Source organism: Hypomesus nipponensis, chromosome 10 (genome assembly GCF_054491055.1).
Source record: "Hypomesus nipponensis isolate SF chromosome 10, ASM5449105v1, whole genome shotgun sequence".
Taxonomy (NCBI): Eukaryota; Metazoa; Chordata; class Actinopteri; order Osmeriformes; family Osmeridae; genus Hypomesus; species Hypomesus nipponensis.
The window spans coordinates 10,090,513-10,113,904 of record NC_140370.1 but is presented as its reverse complement, the minus strand read 5'-3'; the positions used below and the strand labels follow the sequence as shown (position 1 = coordinate 10,113,904).

The 23,392-nt window shown below is 46.3% G+C and overlaps 1 protein-coding gene across 1 annotated transcript in view; it reads left to right on the top strand.

Moving 5' to 3' along the window:
- Positions 1 to 23,392, top strand: part of LOC146271613 (receptor-type tyrosine-protein phosphatase mu) — a 101,142-nt gene that overhangs the window by 66,818 nt on the left and 10,932 nt on the right. The window contains exons 14-22 of the mRNA XM_084707486.1: positions 872 to 1,007; positions 2,384 to 2,413; positions 7,750 to 7,967; positions 8,576 to 8,653; positions 9,070 to 9,096; positions 12,203 to 12,396; positions 16,700 to 16,787; positions 17,296 to 17,372; positions 19,604 to 19,640. Coding sequence (XP_084563612.1) covers positions 872 to 1,007; positions 2,384 to 2,413; positions 7,750 to 7,967; positions 8,576 to 8,653; positions 9,070 to 9,096; positions 12,203 to 12,396; positions 16,700 to 16,787; positions 17,296 to 17,372; positions 19,604 to 19,640 — 885 coding nt within the window. The remainder of the gene's footprint in view (positions 1 to 871; positions 1,008 to 2,383; positions 2,414 to 7,749; positions 7,968 to 8,575; positions 8,654 to 9,069; positions 9,097 to 12,202; positions 12,397 to 16,699; positions 16,788 to 17,295; positions 17,373 to 19,603; positions 19,641 to 23,392) is intronic.

Here is a 23,392-nt window from a genome sequence, read left to right as displayed (position 1 = left end):
AGGCACAAGTGAAGAGAATAGATCTAGTCAAGCAGATTTGTGTGACATAACAATTTGTCATTCTAAATTTACCCATCGCTGACAGGGAGTAATGTATTTTTCAGGTGGGCAGTTGAGATGCTGGAAACGTCCCGCTGCTTAGAGTGCTGCTTATCGCAAACGGGAGAGAGAGGGAGGGAGGGAGCGAGCGTTGTTAAAACAAGCAGCTTTCCTCAGCGTTCCGGCTATCTTTCCCCTGAGCTGATACTTAATGTTTTGGTTATTTCTGGGTGTTTTATCTCTGAGGGTATTATCACAAGCGCCTCACCTCCTCCCCCCCCCACACTCACGGTGTTTCCACAGCCCAACACACATTTGACTCTGGCGTGATTAGCCAAGGGTAAAGACGTGGCCTGCTTATCTCCCTCAGCACTTTGAACAGTCCACAGCTTGCTAATGTAAAGTCCACTGTGTATGATACTGGAGTGTTGCCTCTCTGAGAGGACAGTCACTTGCTGAAAGTAGGCCGACCCTGGTTGGGGGCTGTGCATGACAAGGTCAGCACTCTGTCTGGGTATTTTTCATTTACCTTGTTGTGTATTGGAGATCCTTTTCCATTCAATAACACAGACAACTAATGGTGGTCATAACCTGCTCTACCCCCATAGTAATTCAGCCTGTCACAATATTGACAGTCAACCCTAATCAGTCTCCCCCAAAACATTCAATATAGTCAATGAGCAAATTTGGTGCAGAACAGACAGGATATAGACAGAACGTGTGTCTGTGTGTGTGAGAGGCTAGGGGAGGATAGGTGTACTGTACTTTACTTGTCTGTGATAACCTTGTGCCTTGACTGCTGTTTGCTCCGTTGACTGCGTGGGTCACACAGGAGCAGCCACCCACAAGCCTGACGCGGTGGAACCAGAGAAACAGACCGACCACACGGTCAAGATCGCCGGGGTCATCGCTGGCATCCTCCTCTTTGTCATCATCTTCTTAGGGGTGGTACTCCTCATGAAGAAAAGGTAAGCCCTTGTTATTCACACCTACGTGTTACAGCTGGATGCATGAACAAGTACTGTAGTCCCACCGTTAGACTGAAGTTCATTGGAATGTCGCTGAAATGTTGAAACACGTGTTATTGTTATTGGGACTGTTTGCGTAAGGAAAATCTGTTGTTTCTCTATTTTGTAACTTCCCTCTCAATAGGCTGCATAGTCAGTGCAATACTAAATAATTCATTTGATTATGTTGTACCCCCACTATTAAAGCTGTTTACAGCTATGAGACACAGCGTAGCATGAAAAATGAATGCCCCTCCACGACAACCTCGAGCAAACGACATTGGAATGACATTGGAATAAGGAGGATATTTTTTAGGCCTATTTTAGTAGAGGAAGACGGGAGATAAGAAGGGAACTGTGAGAGATACAGGTTCCAAGGGAGATGGCTATGACCACATAGCTGTAGGCAAGGTTTACATTAGATCCAGACCACATACCGGAGCAAGGCCTCCGTACGCCTCCTGGCAATCTGAGGAGCTAAAGCTCAGCAAATATCAAACCTCTTTTGTAAACACGGAGGCCTGAAATAATACCAAGTCAGTTTCTTTAGGTTTGCTCAAGATTAGTTTGGTTGGCTCTGGGTTGCTTGATTCGGTACTGTATTTCCACTGAGGACGAGAAGGGCAGCTGAAGGGAAAATGCCTTGATAACTCCATAGAGCCCACTTTTCAATAAAACTTTCATTACTTGTAGTTTCCATTCGGCTGTTCCTTTCGCAAGATTATTGGAATATTAAGTTAAGGTCGAAGAGGTTGTGTGGGAAGGTGCAGTTGCTTCGTAATACAATCAGTACGACTTAACTCATTCAATATTTATTTTTCCAGTAATATAACATTTATAATTTTTTGTGCCAACCCTGGAAATTTCTTTTCTTGAACAGTGTTGGGAAATTATTATGCAGACACTGGTTTAGTAAATTGAATTGTTTTCAATTTGATTTAATCAAGTGAGAGTGGGCTATGATTTCATTGGGTGTAAATGTTCTGATTAACAGTTACAGAGAAAGCATTGGAAGTGTGTTTAGACTCCCTAAATTCTCATTTACAATCACCCCTACAGGTCACAAACATTAATTGCCTTATATTTATAGACACAGGCAGAAAGATAATACCTGATGCTACGAAACAACAGTGTGTGAACAGAGGCTCAAGCATGACATGACTCCAAGTCATCACCAGCCCTCACGATCACTAGTTACCTTCCACGTATGCCACCATATCTAGTTTTGTTCATTTTACTCCTTTTTCAAAACATTAATATATTTTTTACTTTTTCTTTCCTTTCATTCCATTTCCCCCCCTCCACTGCTTATATTCTACCACCACCCCACTCGGCAGAAGAACCTATCACTCCTACACTTACTACCTGTAAGTAACCACTTTGTGTAATGTTAGTGCCATGCTTCTCAGCCACGCATTGAGTGTTCCATGCATGAGAAGAACCATGTCATCCTCCTGCCTGCAGCTATTAGCAAGGGGTCTTTAATCTCTGTTACCAGAGATGGAAGGCCCTACAACTAATACATTTCCACATGATAATGACATTGATGTCACCTCTCAAACTTCTGCACGACTTCTTAAGGACGGACGCTGCAGCTAGACAGGCCATCTAGGGTTCCACCACAGCATTAGCAGCAGTCAGAGACTACTGTATAATGCATATTCTGTGACAGAATTTATATCCATTTGAATTTGAAATTGTTTTCTGTTTACCAAATGATACACTAAAATGTGTTCATGTTAGTTTGGCTTCAAAACGTCTTGTGGATTTAAAAAAAATCTATAGATATAGTTGTTTGTGCGTTTTTATTCAGTGTGGAATTTCATGTTGCCTCCAATCATTTTCTCTCTGGGTTTTCAGAGTAAGATTTTGAAATACATATCATTGCCAGAAATTCCATATTATATTATATTTGATTTCCAAAAACTAAAGCAATCAGCATACTGAGAGAAAAGCCCTTTAAAGTATTTGCATTTTAAAAAACAAGGCATGAAACGATGCCATTACCTATCCAGAGGCAAAAGCATGTGATAAAAGAGTAACTTTCTCCTGCGCTGAGCACAGCCCTGTGCCATCCACTCCCTCACATCCTCATCCCTCCATCCGCTCCTTCTCTCGTCAAGCCACATGACCTTTCAGGCTCTCGCTCCCCTATCATCACACGCATGGTGCGGCTATATTGCATGTGAGATCTGCCTTCCATGGTTGTGGTGGTGGTGGTGGTGGAGTCTGACCGGCTGTCCTGCCTGACCTGACAAGGCTTCCACATCCCCATCACACCAAACAGAAACCCATTCACCACCACTGTTTATTTGTCTGAGCATTATAAAATAAGAATCTAAATCACCATTAAATACCATTGTTCAATTTCTCTGAGATCCTGAACATGTGCCTTGGTACAGTACAGGAAAGAGGCTTAGTCCTCCCCATGCTGGGGCTTGTAGTCTCTGTGACGGATGCTACAGCAGTTAATCTGTCTTTAGATGAGTGAGATCAGGGACTACAAGGGAACCAGGCACACTTCAAAGTAGACCCCTGAGAAAGACACCTTGAAATAATAATGCACAGAATGTCAGTCAGAGCATGCCAGAGCCTGGCAGTCTGAATCTGAAGAGTAAATGATGAAGCGGGCCAGCGTCAGCCTATGATCTTTACATGTGAACATACGGTGGAAGTGTGTGTGTGTGTGTGTGTGTGTGGGGGGGGGGGGGGGGGGGAGTTGTTGATGATAACATATTGTACTTTTTTTTTTTTTTTTTTTTACAGCGCTGCTGCTGATAAGGTGGTGAAGCCTTTGTAGCTAACGGTATTTATGAGAACCTTGTTGACAGGATCAGGCCCATCGATGATGGATGGAGCCCATTAATGCTTTTATGTATTCATCAAACACATTTAAGGCTGTGCAGCCTATTATGGGCTGCCAGAATATGAGGTTTAGGTAGACTGCCAGGGGTAGAGCTCTGAGTTCACTCACATCAGTCCACAGTGATCAGGGATGCAGTTGCATGTGTGAGTAAATATGTGAGCTCAGTTCTTGAATCAGACGGGCGTTGAACTGCTGCAGTTAGATGTGGCACCGTTGGCCATGTGGCAGGGTCGGGCTTGGGCTCGGTCTGTTCCCATGACGATCTTAATGATCGAGTGAGATCTTTTCATCAGATAGACGCTCATCACTCTCTGACTGACTTGTCAGTCACGCACTGTTCTCCCTGCTCCCTGCGGGAGTCATACGTGATCTTTAATCTATGTATTTCCTGTGGATACACAAAGACAGGCAAACTCTGTGTAGCTCTCAGCCTGGATGTGAATAGGGGAATGATTGATTGACACTTGCCCAGTGTCGGGAGGATTCAGGAACAGTGAGAGCTCAGTTGTGAGATATCCTGGTGTTGCTAGGAGCCTAGGAGTACTGGCTGTGTTGTCATGTCATCAATACCAAGGACATACTGTACTGTATGTCAGACTCTTATTACTAAACCTGTCAATGCACACCATTAGAATTTACCCTCTAAGGGCATATTGGAGACAGAGAAGGAGCAAGGAGGAGAGTAAATAGGTTCGCCATGGCTCAAAGTTGGAATTTCTGCTTGAGTTCAACATAATAAAAAAATAAAAAATAAAACAGCTAGCTAAGATGGATGAAAAGTTCCGGAAAGACTTCTGCAGGAGAACAGAGAAGGGAGGGAAGAAGTTGTCTGCCGTTTTTTCTCTGCTGCGTGGGCATCACCCCCGCACAATCCCCCCCCCCCCCCCCCCCAGCCTGTCTCCTCCTGTCTCATCCCAGATAATAAATCACAACCGTCATGGCAGTCTCCGCTCCACCCAGTGTCAGAGCTCGGCGAGTGCCGGGCCTCGCTAAACCCACAGCATTTAACGGAATGTGCTGAGTGCACAAACACCTTCATTAAACCTTACAAGGCTGCCTGAACGTGGAGCAAGAATCACATTAATTGGAACAAGCAATGCACATGTGTTGCTGTGATGGGGCCTGCATTCGGATGAGGGGGTGGGAGGGGGGGGGGCAATGGAACCATAAACTGGTTTAGTTTTTTACTTACTATATGATGATCAGATGGCCAACCACTTTGTTCACGTTGTATGGCTGAGCAGTAGAAAAGAGACCGTCTTAATCGTCGTCCCTCTCTCTCTACAACTTCTATCTGACAATTCATTGCCCTCCTATGACAGATAAGTAACTACAGAAATGAACACTGTGTTCAAGGTTGCTCTTGATTTTGGAACATGATGGTCAGCGCATTATAGCAATTTCATTGCGCACGACCAAATGGAGCTCACACTGTCATTCCCTGTGGCCTGATGCCATAAGAATCTGGGTTCGGAAGTGGATGAATGGATAGAACAAGGATTGATGGATAGATGGAAAAAATAAGATCAAATAAAACATTATTTTTGCATTACAGTATTCGAAAGAAATATGGAGATATTGAGGATTACAAAAACTGTAATGGACAAATATTCAACACATCGGAAATCCTGTGGCCTGCTGGTGAGGTTGTGTGTAATCCAGGCCAGCACGTCCTCGCCTGGACCCAGTGCTTTGTTGATTGGGAGCTTAGACGGCTCTCGTCTCACCTGGCTGGATGTGATGACTGAGCTGGTGGAGTGGGAGGGGGTGGTGACGAGGTCCTCTGGTGTTAGGGACAGCCTGTGGGGGGAGGTGTCAGTCATGAGGTTGTGTCTTGTGGAACTCGGGGAGCAGGGGGGGCCTTCTGGATTGTCTTCAGTAGCAGAGGGGGTCATGGAGAGGGGCGGGGGGGTACAGCTGAGGTGTGGATTGGGGCAGCAGAAGTCTTGGTTGGGGTGGCAGTGGAAGGAGACCCAGACTGTCCTGTTGAACTCCCGTGGGGGGGGGGGGGGGGGGCGCGAGTCAAACCTGTTGAAAAACAAGTTGAGCTAAGTTGCACATTCCTGCACATTGGTGGATGGATGGAATGGTATGGATAGGTGGATGGATGAATGGACAGATAGAGGAATTTTATGTAAAATCCCACCGGCCTAATCAAAGCTTTTAGTGCATTCTTTTGGTGTCAGCAAGTCATTTGACACGCAAGGCACAGCAGACAGACACACAAAAACACGCCATTCTCTGCGTGTGAATCGTCCTAATGAACGCTTCTTTGTCCTCGTGTCCCCAGGTTGATGTTCAGCCGCCACCATGCTGAGCGCGAGGTTTTGAAGTTCTGTTTCAGATGTTCTGGCAGCCTTACCTCCCCCAGACACTCTGACAACACGTACGCTCGGAACTGTTTCACTCAGTTTGCCTTGTGTTGAAGCTAAAGCTGTAATCAGAGTTACCATATATAACCCCCTGGAGGGTTGGTGATATCTTTACCTTCCTCTTGATCAGCCAGTCAACCTCTTTTCCTTCATAGGTTGTCACAGTTCTACACGTGGTGGGGCAAAGACGGGATATTGTAGCGCGACTAAATAGACGGATGAAGTGTTTTCTGTGAATAGAGGACTCTTAGAGGGCTAACTATTGAGGATTATGATGAATGGTCACATTCATCAACACACACAAACACTTAAACTGCACACATGCTCGCACTGTCTCTCTCAGCACATCATAGTCTCTTGGTAATATAGCAATCTATCACTGCTCTCCCGCCTCTTACAAATGAGAGGAAAATGGCACGACGATTAATCTTCATAAAACACCCTACCGTGCCTAGCAAACATCCCCATGCTGGCATACTGGCAACCAAGTATCCCACATCAGCTCCAAATCCTGCGCTTTGCAGAAATGTCTGACTAGCCCCCCCAAAAATAGGGTGAGACACTGATACAGTATTAAAGATGGATTAAGAGTGTTTTTAAATTGGTTCCTCAAGAACGGATCCTAGACTGCTGTACTCGCCACATCCTAATACTGCCACAGTCGAAAACACTGCTCTCCTCTCTCAGTCTGTTATAAAACTAGAAAAGGAAGAAAAAATGACAAGATTGCCATTTTGTTCTCCGCTCTAATTGCAGATTAAAGACAAAAAGGGCCCAGCAGATGAAAATGTCACTACTTTGTCACTCAGACAAGGAAGAACAGTTCCACTATTAGCCTCACGTCGGGGCCTTCACAGCAAATGACTGTTTGAAGGCAGCAGGGGCATGTCGCCATATGGCATGAGACAGCGGCGAAATTGAATAAACAGGGGAGACTCGCGAAAACAAAGCAGCAGGGGGGGGCGTCATTAGCCCAGGGTTGTCCGCTAGAGAGGGCTCCGCTCACAGCCGTGGACGGCGACTCGCAGTGGGTTCCAAAGTGGAGCAAGCTCTGTGGACACTGCTGTTGTTCATTCTTAATGCAGTCCTTCACGCCCTCGAGGTACGGCAACAACCAGCAGCGGTAGCTACAGTACTCCACCACATTCACTCTGGCTGTTTGACAGCGGTTTTTGTGCCGAGGAAATTCATTTGAAGAGGGATGTCGTAACGGCAGCTGGAATCCTTCCTGTGGATAGGAAGCCTCTGCAAGGTCAATTGCAGAAGGAGTAAAAAAAAAAGATGAATTCAATCACTTAAGGCAGACGCAAAAGAAAACGAGCGTAGCGCCACTTATCGACTGCTTCATTTGCTCTTTCTTTGTCTGTCATGCGGCGCACACCTGCACCGGCTGGCCCACGGTCCTCACACATCTGTTTCAGGCGCTGTCATTGTGTCCTTGCTCTGTCTTTGTCTCCTCATGAAGGAAGCTGGCCAAGAAGCGCAAGGAGACCCTGAGCAGCACGCGCCAGGAGATGACGGTGATGGTCAACTCCATGGACAAGAGCTACACAGAGCAGGGCACCAACTGTGACGAAGCCCTGTCCTTCATGGACACCCACAGCCACACCCTCAACACCAGGAGCGAGTGCGCTCTCACCCTGAACGGCCGGAGCGAGTGCGCCCTCACCCTGAACGGCAGAAGTAAGTCATCACAGGTCCTGCTCGCGAGACCATGTGATACTGTATACTGACCATGTGATACTGTATACTGACCATGTGATACTGTATACTGACCATGTGATACTGTATACTGCACACTTCGGGGAAACTAAAGGGAAACCCTAATCTGGCAAATTGAAGTGTTGGTCTCACATGCCCCCCCCCGCCCCCCCCCCATTTGTGACCATTAGGATTATTTGTGTGTTAGAGATCAGGTGTCCTCAATTATCTTTGTAGTCTGACCAGGCAGCTGCCTTCCAGCCCTCTAATCTAATCCACAACATGGTTACTCAGACATCTTTGTGTTCATCTGGGCAGTTGGGCTCAGTCTATGTCCTGGATTTGACCCAGTCTTATCTGAGCCAAACTGAGAGATTAAAGCTGCTCTGTTGTCTGTGCCCCCCTGTTTCTGCAGTCGACCAGACTGCGGCTGATATTCAATTGTTAACAGTTTGTGAATCTCCTAATACCCCAAAGCCTTGCTCCTTATCGGGTCATCAACTGGTGTTCAGACCCTTGTATCTCGCTTTAGTGTAGAACTTGTCAAACCTAACAGAGACACTGTTAATGAGATTTCTTGTTTCCACCAGCGGCCTCCTCGCCCTCATCCTTCACCCTGACTAAAAGCAACACTCTGAGTACATCCATCCCCAACGCCTACTACCCAGGTAAACGACCACCCTAACCCCTCCTCTTCACCTCAGCAGTCACACACAGATAGCACAATGGACAATATTTGTGAGTCGAGAATACCAGAAATAGAAATATGATTATATGTGTACTTACGTAACTTATACTTATGTGTATGTGCTTCCAAAAGTTCCTGTCGCCTTTTATCTACACTGCACACCACCCCATACTAAGTCATTTCATGAATATCTGTTCCAATGGTCCAATGGCAAGCTGAATATTCTTCTTCTTTTGTGTGAGGTTTAATGGACCCCATTCCTCTCGCTGTAGGACTTTCTCTATAATCACATTACAGGGCTGTTGGTTTGTTATTGTGGTCCAACCTTATCTTACTGCTTTTTATTTACTGTGATTCTCTTTCCTCTGTCCTCTGCTCTTTGGGCTGTATGAGCAGATCCCTTTGTGCCCACTGCTATCTTAGGTGAGACAAATATTCTTTTTCCACTTACCCTCTTCTGCTATTGACTTTATTATCGCTCACCCTCCGCAGAATTGCACTGTGCATATACACACACATATATATAGGATATATTCGTGTAAACGTTAAGCACATGGAGTGAATAGTGAGACCAAAGACAGTTTTTTTTTCCTCATGTTGGTTTGGTTTGCTCTGTCACTGAAGATGGCTTTCTCACCTCCATACCTGCCTGCTACTTCCCCCCCCCCCCCCCCTCCTCCCCAGGCGTGGGGCTCCCCTGGGCTGAGGCTGGCTTCACTCCATCCCATCCGCATTGCGTGTCGTGCGTGTGATGTCACATACGTGTTTGACCTCTCATATGCATGGACAGACATGTGGACTGGATGTGGGGGAGTGACTAGAGGGGGGGGGGGGTGGGCGTGGCAGCTCACCCCATGGCCATGGCCACTGTACTGCAGATCCAGCCACAGTACAATATACCGTCTGCACCGAGAAACAACGTAGATCAACCACGTGCTGACAGGGAGAGATACTAGCAACTGCTTTTCTCTCTCGCACACACAGACCTCCCATGCTTAAAGCTGAACATGTTCGGCCGCAAATTTTAAAGATGCGATTAGATATGCCCCCCCACCACCAGCACCAACACCCTCCCCTGATCCTTTCAACACATTTAACTACCCCCCCCCCCCCTTTCCTCCCAATAACAACCTTTTCTATTATTCTTTTTAATGTTTCTCCCCTGCCGGCTAACTGCTAGTGACCTACTTGTTTTTGTTTTTGTTTCGCCAGTGTTTATTCATCCTGTTCCATGATAAAATAGAATAATAAAAACATTTTGTTTTCACATTAATAATGACTGGTCTTTGTCGAATGTGCAAAGCAGCCTGGAGTACACACCATTTATATCACTCTATACTTTTTACTCAACCTTCTTTCGAAAACATTGCTTCCACAGTATGTGGGACACCAGAATTATAATAATTAAACTCCAGTCAAGGACGCCCTATGCAGTAAAGCACCACCCCATTAACGTGGCATAAAGTTTACCTCAGAGATAATGTAAACAATAATACAATCCACTACGGAATATACAATGCACAAATTGCTGCAAAGTCTAGGATGAATGACATCTAAACGTCTCAAAAGGTTTACAGATGTGGTGTTTTAGCATATTATAGTAGTATAGTATTACTATACTGTAATTGTTGAGTCTAAAGATCGTCAATAAGTAAAACAAGCGACATATGTTTTTCATTTCACAACAGTCTCATTTTGCATCAATTGGACTCACTTTAAAACTTCGATTGTTCAATTGTTAAATAGATTCAGAAATGGACATGTATCATTTCTCAAGCCATAAGCATATATAAACCATGACCAGTTCTGCTCCCAAATTTGCTGTCGTGAAGTTTCTCCCTTTTTTCTCCCTTCAAAGTTGTCCTGTTTTGTTTTACAGTAAATCCTGTCTTGCACTGTTGTAATAGCCCCATTTAATTTGATCCATCCACTAAACATTCCCAGCATAGGCTTTGCCAGTGCCAGAGAAAAGGCATGTGATCTTGCCTAGCCTAGATCTAAACTCACTGTACAGGTACTCATGCTGTATTGTTGCTTATCCCCTCTCTTCCTCTCCTCCTCTCTCTCTCTCTCTCTCTCTCTCTTTCTCTCTCTTCACATACTTAACCTCTTATGTATCTGCTTAAAAAGTGCCCATTAATGGTAAGTTCCCAAATGGGCCCTGGGTTGTGGGGAGGAGGTGTGTTGCCACTCAGACGGCAGGCTGACAGTGCCCGCCAGGCTGCTTCTGACATGGACATTCTGACATTGCATGTGGACATGATGTTAGCATCTCACCACCTTCCGTATCCACCACAAAGCCATTAGCTTAGCATGACCACGTTCATTACCCCCCGCCCCCCCCCCCCCCCCCCATCGCAAGCATCACCTCATGCATTATCACCGCTTTCGTCCTCGTATTTATTCTTTTTTTTTTTGGGGGGGGGGGGGGGTGTTATGAGTTGTGATTTCATTTGAGGTACCGATTCAAGATGTGGGATGCTTGAACGGTGCCTGCAGGCTGGGACACACTCACCTCGGCCCTCACACCCTCCTCCTCCTCTTCCTCCTCCTCCATGTTTCTGGGCATCCTCATCTGTGCTCCCCGGCACCTCACAGCATCAGCATCTGGGTCTCAGGAGGGCACTGGTGGGATCACAGCGGGAATGACTCAAAGTGAACTCCATATTTTAATCCACCCCCCAGAATACGCTCTAATTGAGTGTCTAGAAGCGTACCGCGATGGACATGCGCACATGTTTTTCGTTTTTTTTGCCACCTATTCCTGGATGCGTGTGAGCATTCTCAGTACTGTTCCTCACAGTGTGACGCCAGGTTACGCCATGAGTCTGCATCTCCAATCTCTGTTCAGTCCCGATAGCGTCTCTTCCCCTGACAAGGCCCCCACATTGGGAACGAGTACACTGGAAGTGCGCTAAAAGGGGGATGTCAAGGGAGAGTGCGGGCCAGACACACAGACACACCTGACGTAGGCCGTCTCTCACCCCGTGTTCTCCATGCGCCACACTGAGAAGGATGGATCCGAACCACCCCGCCGCACTCACTCATCATCCGGATCGAATGACGTTGCGTTGTGACCGTTCATCACAGACACATTGCTGCAGACGGCTGTGTTACCACTCTCTTTTGGGTCATACCATTTAGCTGGAGGAGGGGGGCGATGTCAGACCCCCCTCCAGTGGGATAATTTGAGACAAATGGATTAGGGTGACGCCAGTCACGGTATAACAATGTGATATGAACAGGCATAACCTGGTTATGATGCATGAACGTCAGCACTCATTATCACCATCTCATGCCTCATAGCACTGGTACCTCAGACACACAAGTAGCTATGTCTAATAGACTGTCATGAACTGTCCATCATCATATAGTACATGACAGGCGCTATGTCACCCTTACGACAGCCTATCGCAGCCTAACAGTATATGATATGATATTGATCAATCAAATACAACCGGGGGGGGGGACTCCATGCTACTGTGTAGTGACCTGCTGGCCCTGGTCTCTCCCTCTACATGCGTTCCAGATGAGAGCCAGACAATGGGCAGTGACACCAGCAGCCTGGTGCAGTCTCACAGCCACTCCCTGAGGAAGAGGGAGGCCGTGGACGTGCCTTACCAGACGGGGCAGCTCCACCCGGCCATCCGCGTGGCCGACCTCCTCCAGCACATCACCCAGATGAAGTGCGCCGAGGGCTACGGCTTCAAGGAGGAGTACGAGGTGAGGAGTACCATGGCTGCTGCTGCGCCGTCGCTTCCAGCGTGTGTGTGTGTGTGTGTGTCTGTACGTGTGTGTGTGTGTGTGTGGGTGGGTCTTGTTGGTGGTTCGGCGCCACAAAAGGGTAGTCATAAGGTGAACTGTCATTCGTCCACAGTTCACATGTCGCTTTCCTGTCCCTGTCTGTTGATGGCGTGGCTAGTCATGTCGCTCATTGGTTGCTCTCTTTGTTACATGTTGAGATTGAACTCTACATTTCTGTGTCGTGTGTATATGCGTGTGTCAAACCACTTTGTCCCAGGAACTACATTCCAACTCCCCTCGCAGTCACGCACTTAACTGTGACTATAAAACAGCTTTCAACATTTTTTAAAACATCTGTGTGAGCGATGTGTGTGTGAGTGTCGCATCCTTATCTGAATCAGCTCTGATGACTCTCCTACCGCCTGGCTTGCTGCTACTGTGGCTCCCCTCGAGGAGAGCGTTGTCACAGAGCGGCGTTCTGCATCTCACTGGCCAGCGGTACTCTGACACGTCACCTCTCACTGACACCCAAACCAAAGATTCTGTGCGGCGCACCGGGCCTCACTCTCATATCCTCTCATTAAGCTAACGTCTGCTGGAGCTTGGCTCAGCTCCAGTCTCTCTCCATGTCCCTCAGCTGCCAGTCAGGCAGACTAGGCTAGGCTAGGCTAAATGAGGCCTGGCCAGACAAGGAAAGGTTCGGACAGTATAAACTAGGCCAGACAAGGCTAAGCTAGGCTAGCCCAGAAGTGCGCCATGGTGGTAGAGTTCTACTTGATGACCACCACCACACCCTCCTCTCTCAACTCTCAGTGCCCTGGCCGTTAAAGCAGCTGGGTTTTGCCTCCTCCTTCCTTGCTTTCTCCTCACTTCCTCCCGCTTTGACTTATTTCCTTTGCACATGCTCACTCTCTTTTTTTTCTTCGCTTACCTCTGTGTAGAAGGCATTTATGACTAATTCAAATTTTGGAATGTATTTTTTTATATATTTTTTACCCCCAATGCTAAAAAGCAGGATAAGTAAATAACGTGGCCCCCCTGAAGCTACCTGCAACAGCTCGTGGAAGGTTCTAGGGGTTTGGGACGAAGCCCCTGGCCTGATCTATCATGTATCAAAGTGTTGCGGGCCCATGCGGCACACACCACGGACACCACTTTCCCGTCAAAAGCCCAAAGACAGAATTACTGATTGCCCCCTACTCTGCTGCCATCAAACTGTCCACTCACGATTCCTAAAAGCCCGAGGACAGTAGGAGCTCATTCTCTCTTGGCTGGAGCAATTCATTTGTATGTTGTGTTCCGATGCTGTCTCTTCTATGATCAATCTGTGTCAGGTTAATGCCCTTTCTACTTCTTTTTTTGGAGATGAGATTGTAGCCCAGTGAACTTCTAAACTGTTGACTTATACTGTACTATATCTCTCTCTGATCCATGCTTCTTGTTATTCTGTACGTTTACTTTGGAACAGATAAACGAGGTAAGACGATATTTTTGGTTATTTGTGCGTTTGTAGACATGTAGATAGTTTTGAGTCTGAGTGATGGTGCTTGCCGGCTATGGTTTTGGCCTTGTACAGTAGGATAGCAACACCTTAGGTTGTTTTATTATAATCTGATGAGGGCCTTCGCCAGCAATGTGAAGTATGTATAGTTGTGAAAGCATTTGACAGTACACAGATTATTTACATAGATAATCTGATATATATCATTCTAACAAGACACCGAAAGACTTTGGAACCAGTTATTTACTGCAAGTTTAGTGGCACTGTGAGTTAATGTTGTACCCCTGAGAATGTGACTGTGAAATGTTTTCTGTTTGGGGCATTGTTTCAACACATACTCTACCAAACATTCATGTGACTTTGTGAAGCATCTGCCAAGCATACATACAAAGGCAAAAGGAGTAAAATAAATCTAGCACAAAAACAAATATTCGTTTTGCAAAACCTCTAGTTTCCAACCCTGTGCCAGTGCCATAAGAAGTACAGTATGTCCTTCCATCATGTCCAGCTGGTTCAGTGGGCGGGCACAAGGTTAGTGTCATATGCAAATGATCCCTCTAATCATGTGACCCTCATGGTGGTGCCATGTTGGTTATTGATGACGTCACAGTAAGCAGGAAAAACCCAATCTTACATATGATACTAAACATCATGCTGTGACTCATGCTGGACAGGACGCTTCATTATATATACTTTAAGATTTATATTTAATATAAGTTAAGGCCTCTTTCTTGGGAACTGGGTATGTATGCTTGACAAAGGCTTTATGAAGTGATGTTTGATATTGAGTGTGACAGAGTAAGTATTGCATGCCCAAACTGTTCTGCACGCGTCACACAGTGTGTTGGCACCTTTGATGGGGTTGGAAGGATACCAGGGCAGGTTTATTCGGGCCACATTTTCGTCTGCACCAAAACTTTTATTGATTAGTTTGGTTTTCGAATTCATCGTCTAGGATAGGTGTGTTGTATAATGTGAGTAATCAATTCCAAACGGAAATAATAATATACTTTGACATTTTCACAGCTTATCGGAAACCACAAATGAATTCTAGTCAACTTGAATGAGTCCCTCTTTCTTAAGATGTGAATTATTAATCAATAGTGGGAAATTATTCTGCTTCTCTCTTCTCACATCCCTTTTTGATCTTGTTTACATTCCAGTATTCTGTTTTAACCTTTCTTGTGCTGTTAGAACATCCTTTTTCTTTTACCCACTCTCTCACTGACCACACTGAAGGAGCAAGGACAAAACTGTAGCTACTAGAGCTGTAGCTTGAATTGTACATATATTTAGCAATTAAATATATATTTAATTTAATATGTAGTCAGTACTGTAAGCACACAGAGAGTATCTATGAACAAAAACCTCTCTGCGGGAGCCTTGGTTGGTGTTCTTGTTTCTTAATAATTTCGCTTTATCTTCTATTTTTGAAGATAGTGTCTGCCCTCTGTGTCATCCCTCCTCCCCTCACCACTCTATCATCACCATAGTCTGTTATGAGGAAGCCATGATTCAAACAACTTACAAGTGAATTGTCTTTCTATTCAGAATGCACTTCTAGAACACGGTGAACAATGCATTATGTCTTGAAGTGTTGAATATTATACCTTCATAGCCTCTGCTTCAGACTGAAAGTGAGAATGACATTGGCCAACGCATTCTCCTGACATACTGCTGGGTGAAAAGCTCACGTAATACATCCACGAGACACATTTCCATCTTGGTTTAACGGAGGGACATCTTTTTACCATATTAAAGCTGTTTCTCAGAGAGAGCGCTTCCCTAATCCCTAGGACTTAATACATAGAAGTATGTCCTTGTGTGCTGTCTGAAAGGCCTCCATTTTCCAGACAAACTGCTGCTGCTTGGGGCTGAGATGAATGAAGGCGTCTTGCACAGCAACATTGAAGATTGATCAAGACTTTCTTATCACCCTTTATATACCCACAAAGTGTGTCAGGCTTATGACACATAAAGGGAACTCTTCCAAAATGATATACGCATTCCAATTGCTCTTGAGTCTATATTTGAAGATTAGTACGTGGTCTGAGTCTTAATGCTTTGGTGTAATTTCCCAATAACTATAGTTGATTACCCCAAAATGAACAATAACATGCTTTTGTATAGAGCCAATCTGCTGAGAGCCATGGCACCCAGGCCTTTGAACATCAGTGAGCTGGTGGAAATGTATTTTCATAATTTGGCTTAATTGTGCCTGGTGTACCATCAGAATGGAAATCTCCCTAGCGAGAGGTGATCCATATTTCATGAGGGTAATCTGAGCCGAATAGTTTTGATCTGCAGACGATGAGCTGGCTTTATTTTTCGAGGGGTAAGAGAGTACTTTAGAGGAGGTTGACTGACAGGAAGGATGCCAGACGTACAGACAGACAGACAGACAGATACACGGACAGGCAGACAGGCTGTGTAGACAGACTGGCGGGCAGACATGCAGGCAGGCAGACACTGGTACCAAAGTGGCGCTGTGGGACCAGTTTGAGCGCAACACACACAGCCTGTGCCCTAATGGTCTCTCTGTTTGACATCCCTGCCAGGGACCCTATCCTCACTGCGTCTCATGTATATTAATGATGGGGATACATCTCTCCATTTCTGCTTCTCTCTCTCTCTCTCCTACAGTATATCACTCTAGTGTCTTTCATTTTTTAGCCTAAAGAGAGGATGCTATTCTTTACTTTGTCATTGAAAGAGCTGACACATGACATCCCTTTTCATCTTCCTCTTCTATCTGTTTCTTTCTCTTTCCTCTCTTTTCAGAGTTTTTTTGAAGGCCAGTCTGCACCCTGGGACTCTGCCAAGAAGGATGAAAACCGTATGAAGAACCGATATGGGAATATCATTGCATGTGTGTACAAAGTCTCTCCTCTCTACTCAAGAATCTATACATGTCATTGTCTACTAAATGATTTATTGAGTCTGCTTGACACCTCGGTTGGCTGATAGCTCTTCAAAGACAGCGTTGGTGTATGATCAGTTATCTAGATAACTTGGACCTTTGTGCTCTTTCATTCGTGTCTTCTTGAAGTTATCGGGCTGTACGAATGGCACTATAGCATGAGACAAGTTCTTCCAAGTATTCCAAAATATTGTTGTAGAATCCCAAACATCACCTCAACTATCCTGGGACAGGCCTAGTTCTCTAAGCCTCTGGTTCCCACATTTCATCTGTCTGTCTTATCTACAGCTGTGGTTGCAACCAGGTCTGGGCCTTCTGCTGTCCTGCTGTTGCACTGCAATGATGACATTGTGCCCCAGCCTCTCTCAGCTTCCTCCTTCCTTCCTCCCAATCTCCCTGTGCCCTCGTTAATATGATTAATTCAGCACTGGTTTCTTTTTTTCCCTCTCTCTTCCAGATGATCACTCCCGTGTCAGGCTCCAGGCCCTGGAGGGGGAACAGAGCTCCGATTACATTAATGCAAATTACGTTGATGTAAGTACACACACCAGCCAGTGCCTCCGACGTAAAGGTCACCGCGCTCGCTCTCTCCGAACGGAGAGGGTGCTGGTGCCGTCATCGCCGGGGGCCCCTGAGGGGGCGACCCCACCCCCCGTCCCACCCGCTACCCACACACACACACACACACACACACACGCTTTCCTTCTTTTTTTCACTTTGGAGGAATGCGGTTTTCTTGAAGACGATGTCTTGCCTGAAATGAACGTCAGTGTTTGGCAGCGCTGGGATACAGGAGGTTAGACAGTGTGGGGCAAGCTGAGGTTGGGGGGTTTTCAATGAAGGGATGAAAGGAGGAATGGGAGGCGTATCAAAGACCGTTGTCAGACTAATGTAAGAGAAAGGAACGACTTTTTCGCAGGTACTCTATAATAGCATGAGGAGCAACCGTTGGCTCCCACGATACAATGGTTGTTCACTCTTAGGCTCTATCCTCTCTGACCTGATTTGCTGATAATAGTAGTGTTAGTAACAGGACGCAACCAATCAGGGCAACCCGACAGCCTTTTTTAGCCAACATTTCTACCTCAACGCCCATCGTAATGGCTCGCTGATGTACCTGACTCCCTAAGTGGGTTTCCACTCAGGAGGACTACTGCCTTCCTCCCCTCTCCTTCTCTTTCTCCCTCCGCCCCTCTAATGTGGTCATTTGTAATCTCTTGTTACGCCATAAAACGTAAATTCATAATGCAAGGTGGGCCACTGGAAATGCAGAGGGCTTAAATTATTTACCTCTCCCACCATTCAGTTTATGGTCCATTATGTTGAGAGTGCTGCAGAGAGGGCTCCCACAATGGCAGAGTCCCATTATAAGATAAGAATATATGCATATTAAAGAGTGCCCTGATTGAAAAGGATTTTCCCTAGCACTGTGGGCTTCATTGGAAATGTACTTAGCAGCAATGCAGACAGATGGATAATGATGTTTTTGCTCTTCAGAAAAGCTTTTTAACCCATCTACAAGCTTGTCCTGGCTAATAAACTATTATGTTTGGGACATTTCCTACAATACTTATTGTTCTGTTGTATAACTCTAGCAATTATTCACAACTCACAACACAGGACCTTCGGGCCATCTTTGCTCTGCCAGGAATTGATGGTTCTTATCTATTATTCTTAACTCTCAAGGTAAACAGCATAATGGCCTGTTGCCACCATTTATATCAACTAGTGTTAGTGTGTGTGTGTGTGTGTGTTGTTTCACATACCACAGGCCTACCTCTTTTTAGTACCACCTCCATACTTTACTACAGAAAGTAGCTGATGGTGGCCATACCTTCTTAGTTTTATTTTCCACAGCACTTCACCAAATGTCTCTATTGTCCTCGCCCCTTTTATAATAACACACTTCCTTAATGTGAAGGGACTGTTCTAGAAGTGTCCGTTTATAGAACCCCTACCCATGTGGAAGTCCCTGTCAAAGTAGCCTCTTTCCTCTTTAATCCACTCCTGTGCTAGCCGGCTCCCCTGCTTGACAGAACGCACATGAAAGCACAAACAAATCTCCTCTTAGTCCAGAGATAAAGAAGTCATTAAAAATGGAGGACAACTGAATAGCTGAAAGAAGTCAGTGGATGAGAGAGGAAGAAAATGTTCTTTGTGTCTCTTCCCTTGGTTGAGGAACCGTTAATCACAGTCCAAGTTAAATTGAATATGACGGAGATAAGACACTGGCAAGAGTGAGGAGACAATCAGGAGGAGGCAGGGATGGGAAGAGCCTTTAAGTCCTAATGTTTTGTTTCCTGCCTCCTATCTCAGAAGAGAATACAAGGAATTGCACAAATAAAACTTGAGGGGATTAGAGTAATCCCTGGGAGTAGAGGCCTATTGTGGGGATCAGTGCAGCTAGTTGTATCTGAGGGATTATCAACATTTTGGCAGTGTTTGTGGAGGTGTGTACCGTACAGTACGTGTGCTTGTATTTACACATGCAGCGGGTTTGCTTCTGCTAGCAGGTGATCTGACATCTACAGTATCTTGAGTAAATGTTTAAGTTATGTGCGTGCGTGTAAAACAGGGGCCATTTCTCTGGATTGGTTACTATTTAGAAATGAATCGGAGAGTTACAGTCCCAGTCCCTTTGCAGTCACAAAGCAGTCCTTGTCCAGCTAGACATTTCAAACTTGTGATGCTATGTATTGAGGATTCATCGTGATCTGCTGTGATTCTCAACATTCTTTCTTTCTCTTTTTCACTTTTCGTTTCAGGGCTATCACAGACCAAACCACTACATTGCCACCCAAGGTAAGAAAGATGCCTCATGCCATCTTGTGTTTCCACGCATGTCTGAAGTCTGTGTGGGTATTTTTTTTAAAGCTGTCTGTCTCTGTTTGTAAATGAGCACATTTGCAGGTGCGCTCGGAAATCGCAACGTGTATCGTATCATTGTTTACAGATTCTCCTGTGAGCTACTCTTTGATGCTCAGTCAAGTGTGTGTTCAGGGAGTCTGGTACCGCTCACTGTGAACGCATATACGCTCGCATGCACACACTATCCCACCTCTCTGAGCTTGCTGAGCACAGGTTCCCTCTACCTCACTCCTCTCTTTCTCTCTCCCGCTCTCTCTCTCTCTCCCTCTGAGTCTCTCCTGCTCTCCCCTCCCTCCCTCTGTCTCCCTCACTTTCTCTGGTGGGGGAACGATTAATCAGTCATTCAGGGAGAAAGCTGAATAAATAAATGGATTAGCCGGCATGTACAGGCACATTTTGTCACTGTGTTAATCTGGCCGGCAGATTCGTGGGGCGAGGAGCACTTACCATGACCCCAGAGGTTAAGTCTGATTGATGGTTAATTGTTATGAATTTTGTAGAGAACCCCACTCCCACACACCACAGTGCCTGCACAGGGATTTCAGCTCAACGTTAGAGGGGAAAAAAAGTAAAAGGGGAAGAGGCGTACGCGATGAGGCCGTAATGGATTCACAATCTGCTTTGGTGGAGCTGGGACTTGCATAATTACCTGTTTATTAGAGCATCGCCTCCCATCCTTGGTGTCTCAATTAAAACAGCCCTCTGCCAGCTCTTACTCCAGTAACAGATAGCATACCAATCAGGGGACTGTCTGTGTATCTGTCTGTCTGTCTGTCTGTCTGTCTGTGTGTCTGTCTGTCTGTCTGTCTGTCTGTCTGTCTGTGTGTCTGTCTGCCTGTCAATCTGTTGGCGTCACTGGCCCTGTTTCTGTTGGTCTGTTGTGTTTCTCTGTTCTGTTCAGTCTCACAGTGAAACACGTATCAGTCCTCATCACTCACAGTGAAACACGTATCAGTCCTCATCACTCTGAGTGTCTTTAGGACACTAGGAGCCAGCCTTGGTACAGATTATATTTAGCCTATAGTTGAGTTATTTTTAAAAGATGATCAGGATTTGTACAAAGCTAGCCTTTGTCTTAGGAGGATTCCATAGAGTATCCTTGCTCTTTTCTCATCCAAGGCATTTGCATGCAAAGAGAGCCGCATTCAAAGAAATATTGCAGATGGAGGCCTTTCTTTAAGATGAAAAGTGGGAGAAACTGCGTACGCTCCACTCAAGATAATTAACCTCTTTTTCGTTTGCAGCGTATAAGTAGACATACACGGTTTTGTTATGAAGTACAGGAAGTGACTTCCACTGGGCTGCGCTTTACAGGAGAAGTGGTGTGAAAACATCTGTATCCTGGCAAAGCAGAGCACGCCTTGGATGCTTTATAATTGATCATCCTCCTCAGGAGCAGTGTGACAGGAGGAAGGAGCCGTCTGCTCCTAACACAGAGAGCTGGAGATGATAGCACCCACACACCAACCTGTCTCCTCCAATCAGCCAGACTGCATGTAGCATCACCTGAGAAGGATACCTGGGCATTGCATAGTTGTTTCAAATGAGTCGTTCCCCTCCTGTCCCCCCGTCCCCCCCCATACTATATTTCTCTAAATTCTTCGAGCGAGCACAGGAACCCAATGGGACTGGCTAGCTCAGCAGCAAATGATGGGGTCCATGTAGTGGGAGGACAAGGGGGGGAAGGGGGGTCGTAAATGTGGCCTTTTTCTAAGTGACAGCATGTGGGATAACATTGTCACCGTCCCATGCACTATAAACCACGCCCGCACTCGTTAGTCCCCCTGTTTATTGGTGAGTCTCTTTGCTGTTCCAAGGTGGCGGAGACAGGTAGAGCAGCTGTCAGTCTATAAAAGCCTCGTCACCAGAGCCTTAGTCCTCATTATCTAGGTCATTCTCTCATCATGGCTCCTGAACAAAAGAGGACACACGCACTTTTAATTCAGTCGTCCCCCCCCCCCCCCCGCTCAACGCATAGTGAGCAAGGTAAGCTGATTGAGGTTTGGAAACGAGCGTAAACCTGTTTTGCATCATGCAAATTGCTTCCCTAAGCACGGCACGTATATGATCTCAAACCTGTCAGATGTTTTTTTAATGACAGCGGGGTGGGTCTGACCCCCCTGATATTCTCTGGAAACGCCCCTCTAGCGACGAAGGAAATATTCACAAAACAGGAAAGGCTCAATTTCATCCAGCCAGCCAGACTGCCACCCTCCCCCACAGCACCCCACAGCAGACCTGGTCGCCAAATGTCACCAGTTTTATAATTTACAGGTAACATTGCAAAGCCCACCGGGGGCGAGAGAGAGACAGAGAGAGAGAGAGAGAGAGAGAGAGAGAGAGAGAGAGAGAGAGAGAGAGAGAGAGCACCGCAAATCAATGATGAGTGAGTGTACATAATGCCAGACTCTGCTACATGTAATATTAATGGGGTGAGCAGGGAGAGAGCGGAGGCTGGCGGTGTGTTGATCAGGAGTTTGATGGCGTGTGGCGCTGGCTAGGGGAATTCTACAGCTGTCACACTCCTACTTCAGAGTGGAGAACTGAGGGCTGAATGTCAGCAGCAGCAGCAGCAGCAGTATCGCTGTGACAGCTGTAAGTTGGGTTCCTCTCCTTCTGAAGTGGCTTCTCCAAACTCCTCCAACTACTAAGCTTCACACACACACACACATACAATACAGCAAACTGCTCCAACTTTGCCGTGCTGTGCGCGAAACTCTTAGACCCTCCAGCCCACTGCTAACCTGGGTACAGTATGGAGCCCCCATACACCAGCCCACTGCTAGCCTGGGTACAGTATGGAGCCCCCATACACCAGCCCACTGCTAGCCTGGGTACAGTATGGAGCCCCCATACACCAGCCCACTGCTAGCCTGGGTACAGTATGGAGCCCCCATACACCCACCCACTGCTAGCCTGGGTACAGTATGGAGCCCCCATATGCCAGCCCACTGCTAGCCTGGGTACAGTATGGAGCCCCCATACACCAGCCCACTGCTAGCCTGGGTACAGTATGCAGCCCCCATACACCAGCCCACTGCTAGCCTGGGTACAGTATGGAGCCCCCATACACCAGCCCACTGCTAGCCTGGGTACAGTATGGAGCCCCCATACACCAGCCCACTGCTAGCCTGGGTACAGTATGGAGCCCCCATACACCAGCCCACTGCTAGCCTGGGTACAGTATGGAGCCCCCCATACACCAGCCCCAGCTCCGGTGCTCTGCACTGCCCCCTCACAGCTAGACCGTCCTGGGTCTGATTCCAGTGTGGGGCACTGTTGGCGTCGGGGGGTATCATTCTCCCCCGGGCCTGTGGGTGCTCAGGTGGGCTATCTCCAGGTGTTTCTTTGTGGAGTTGGCATGTTCTGCCCTTCCTTCTGCGTGTTCTATGTTTGAGTTTGAAACGTGGTCTTTTCAGAACTCTCTTTTGCCGTCTGTTGTACATTGTATTCCCGGCTCCTGCAATTCTCTTCCTTATACTATCTCCATTCGACATCGAGGATTGAGTCAAATCGAGCTTTCAGTCTGTATTCCACTTGGCATGGCTCTTCAGTTGGATCGTTTTACCATAGTAGTGTGTTTTTTTTTCTTTTTTCTCGAAAAAACCTACACACCAGATGTCCCGTTCAGCTCAGAAAACGACCCCCCAAACTCCTCAGTAGTCTGATGATCCCACAGGGAGGAG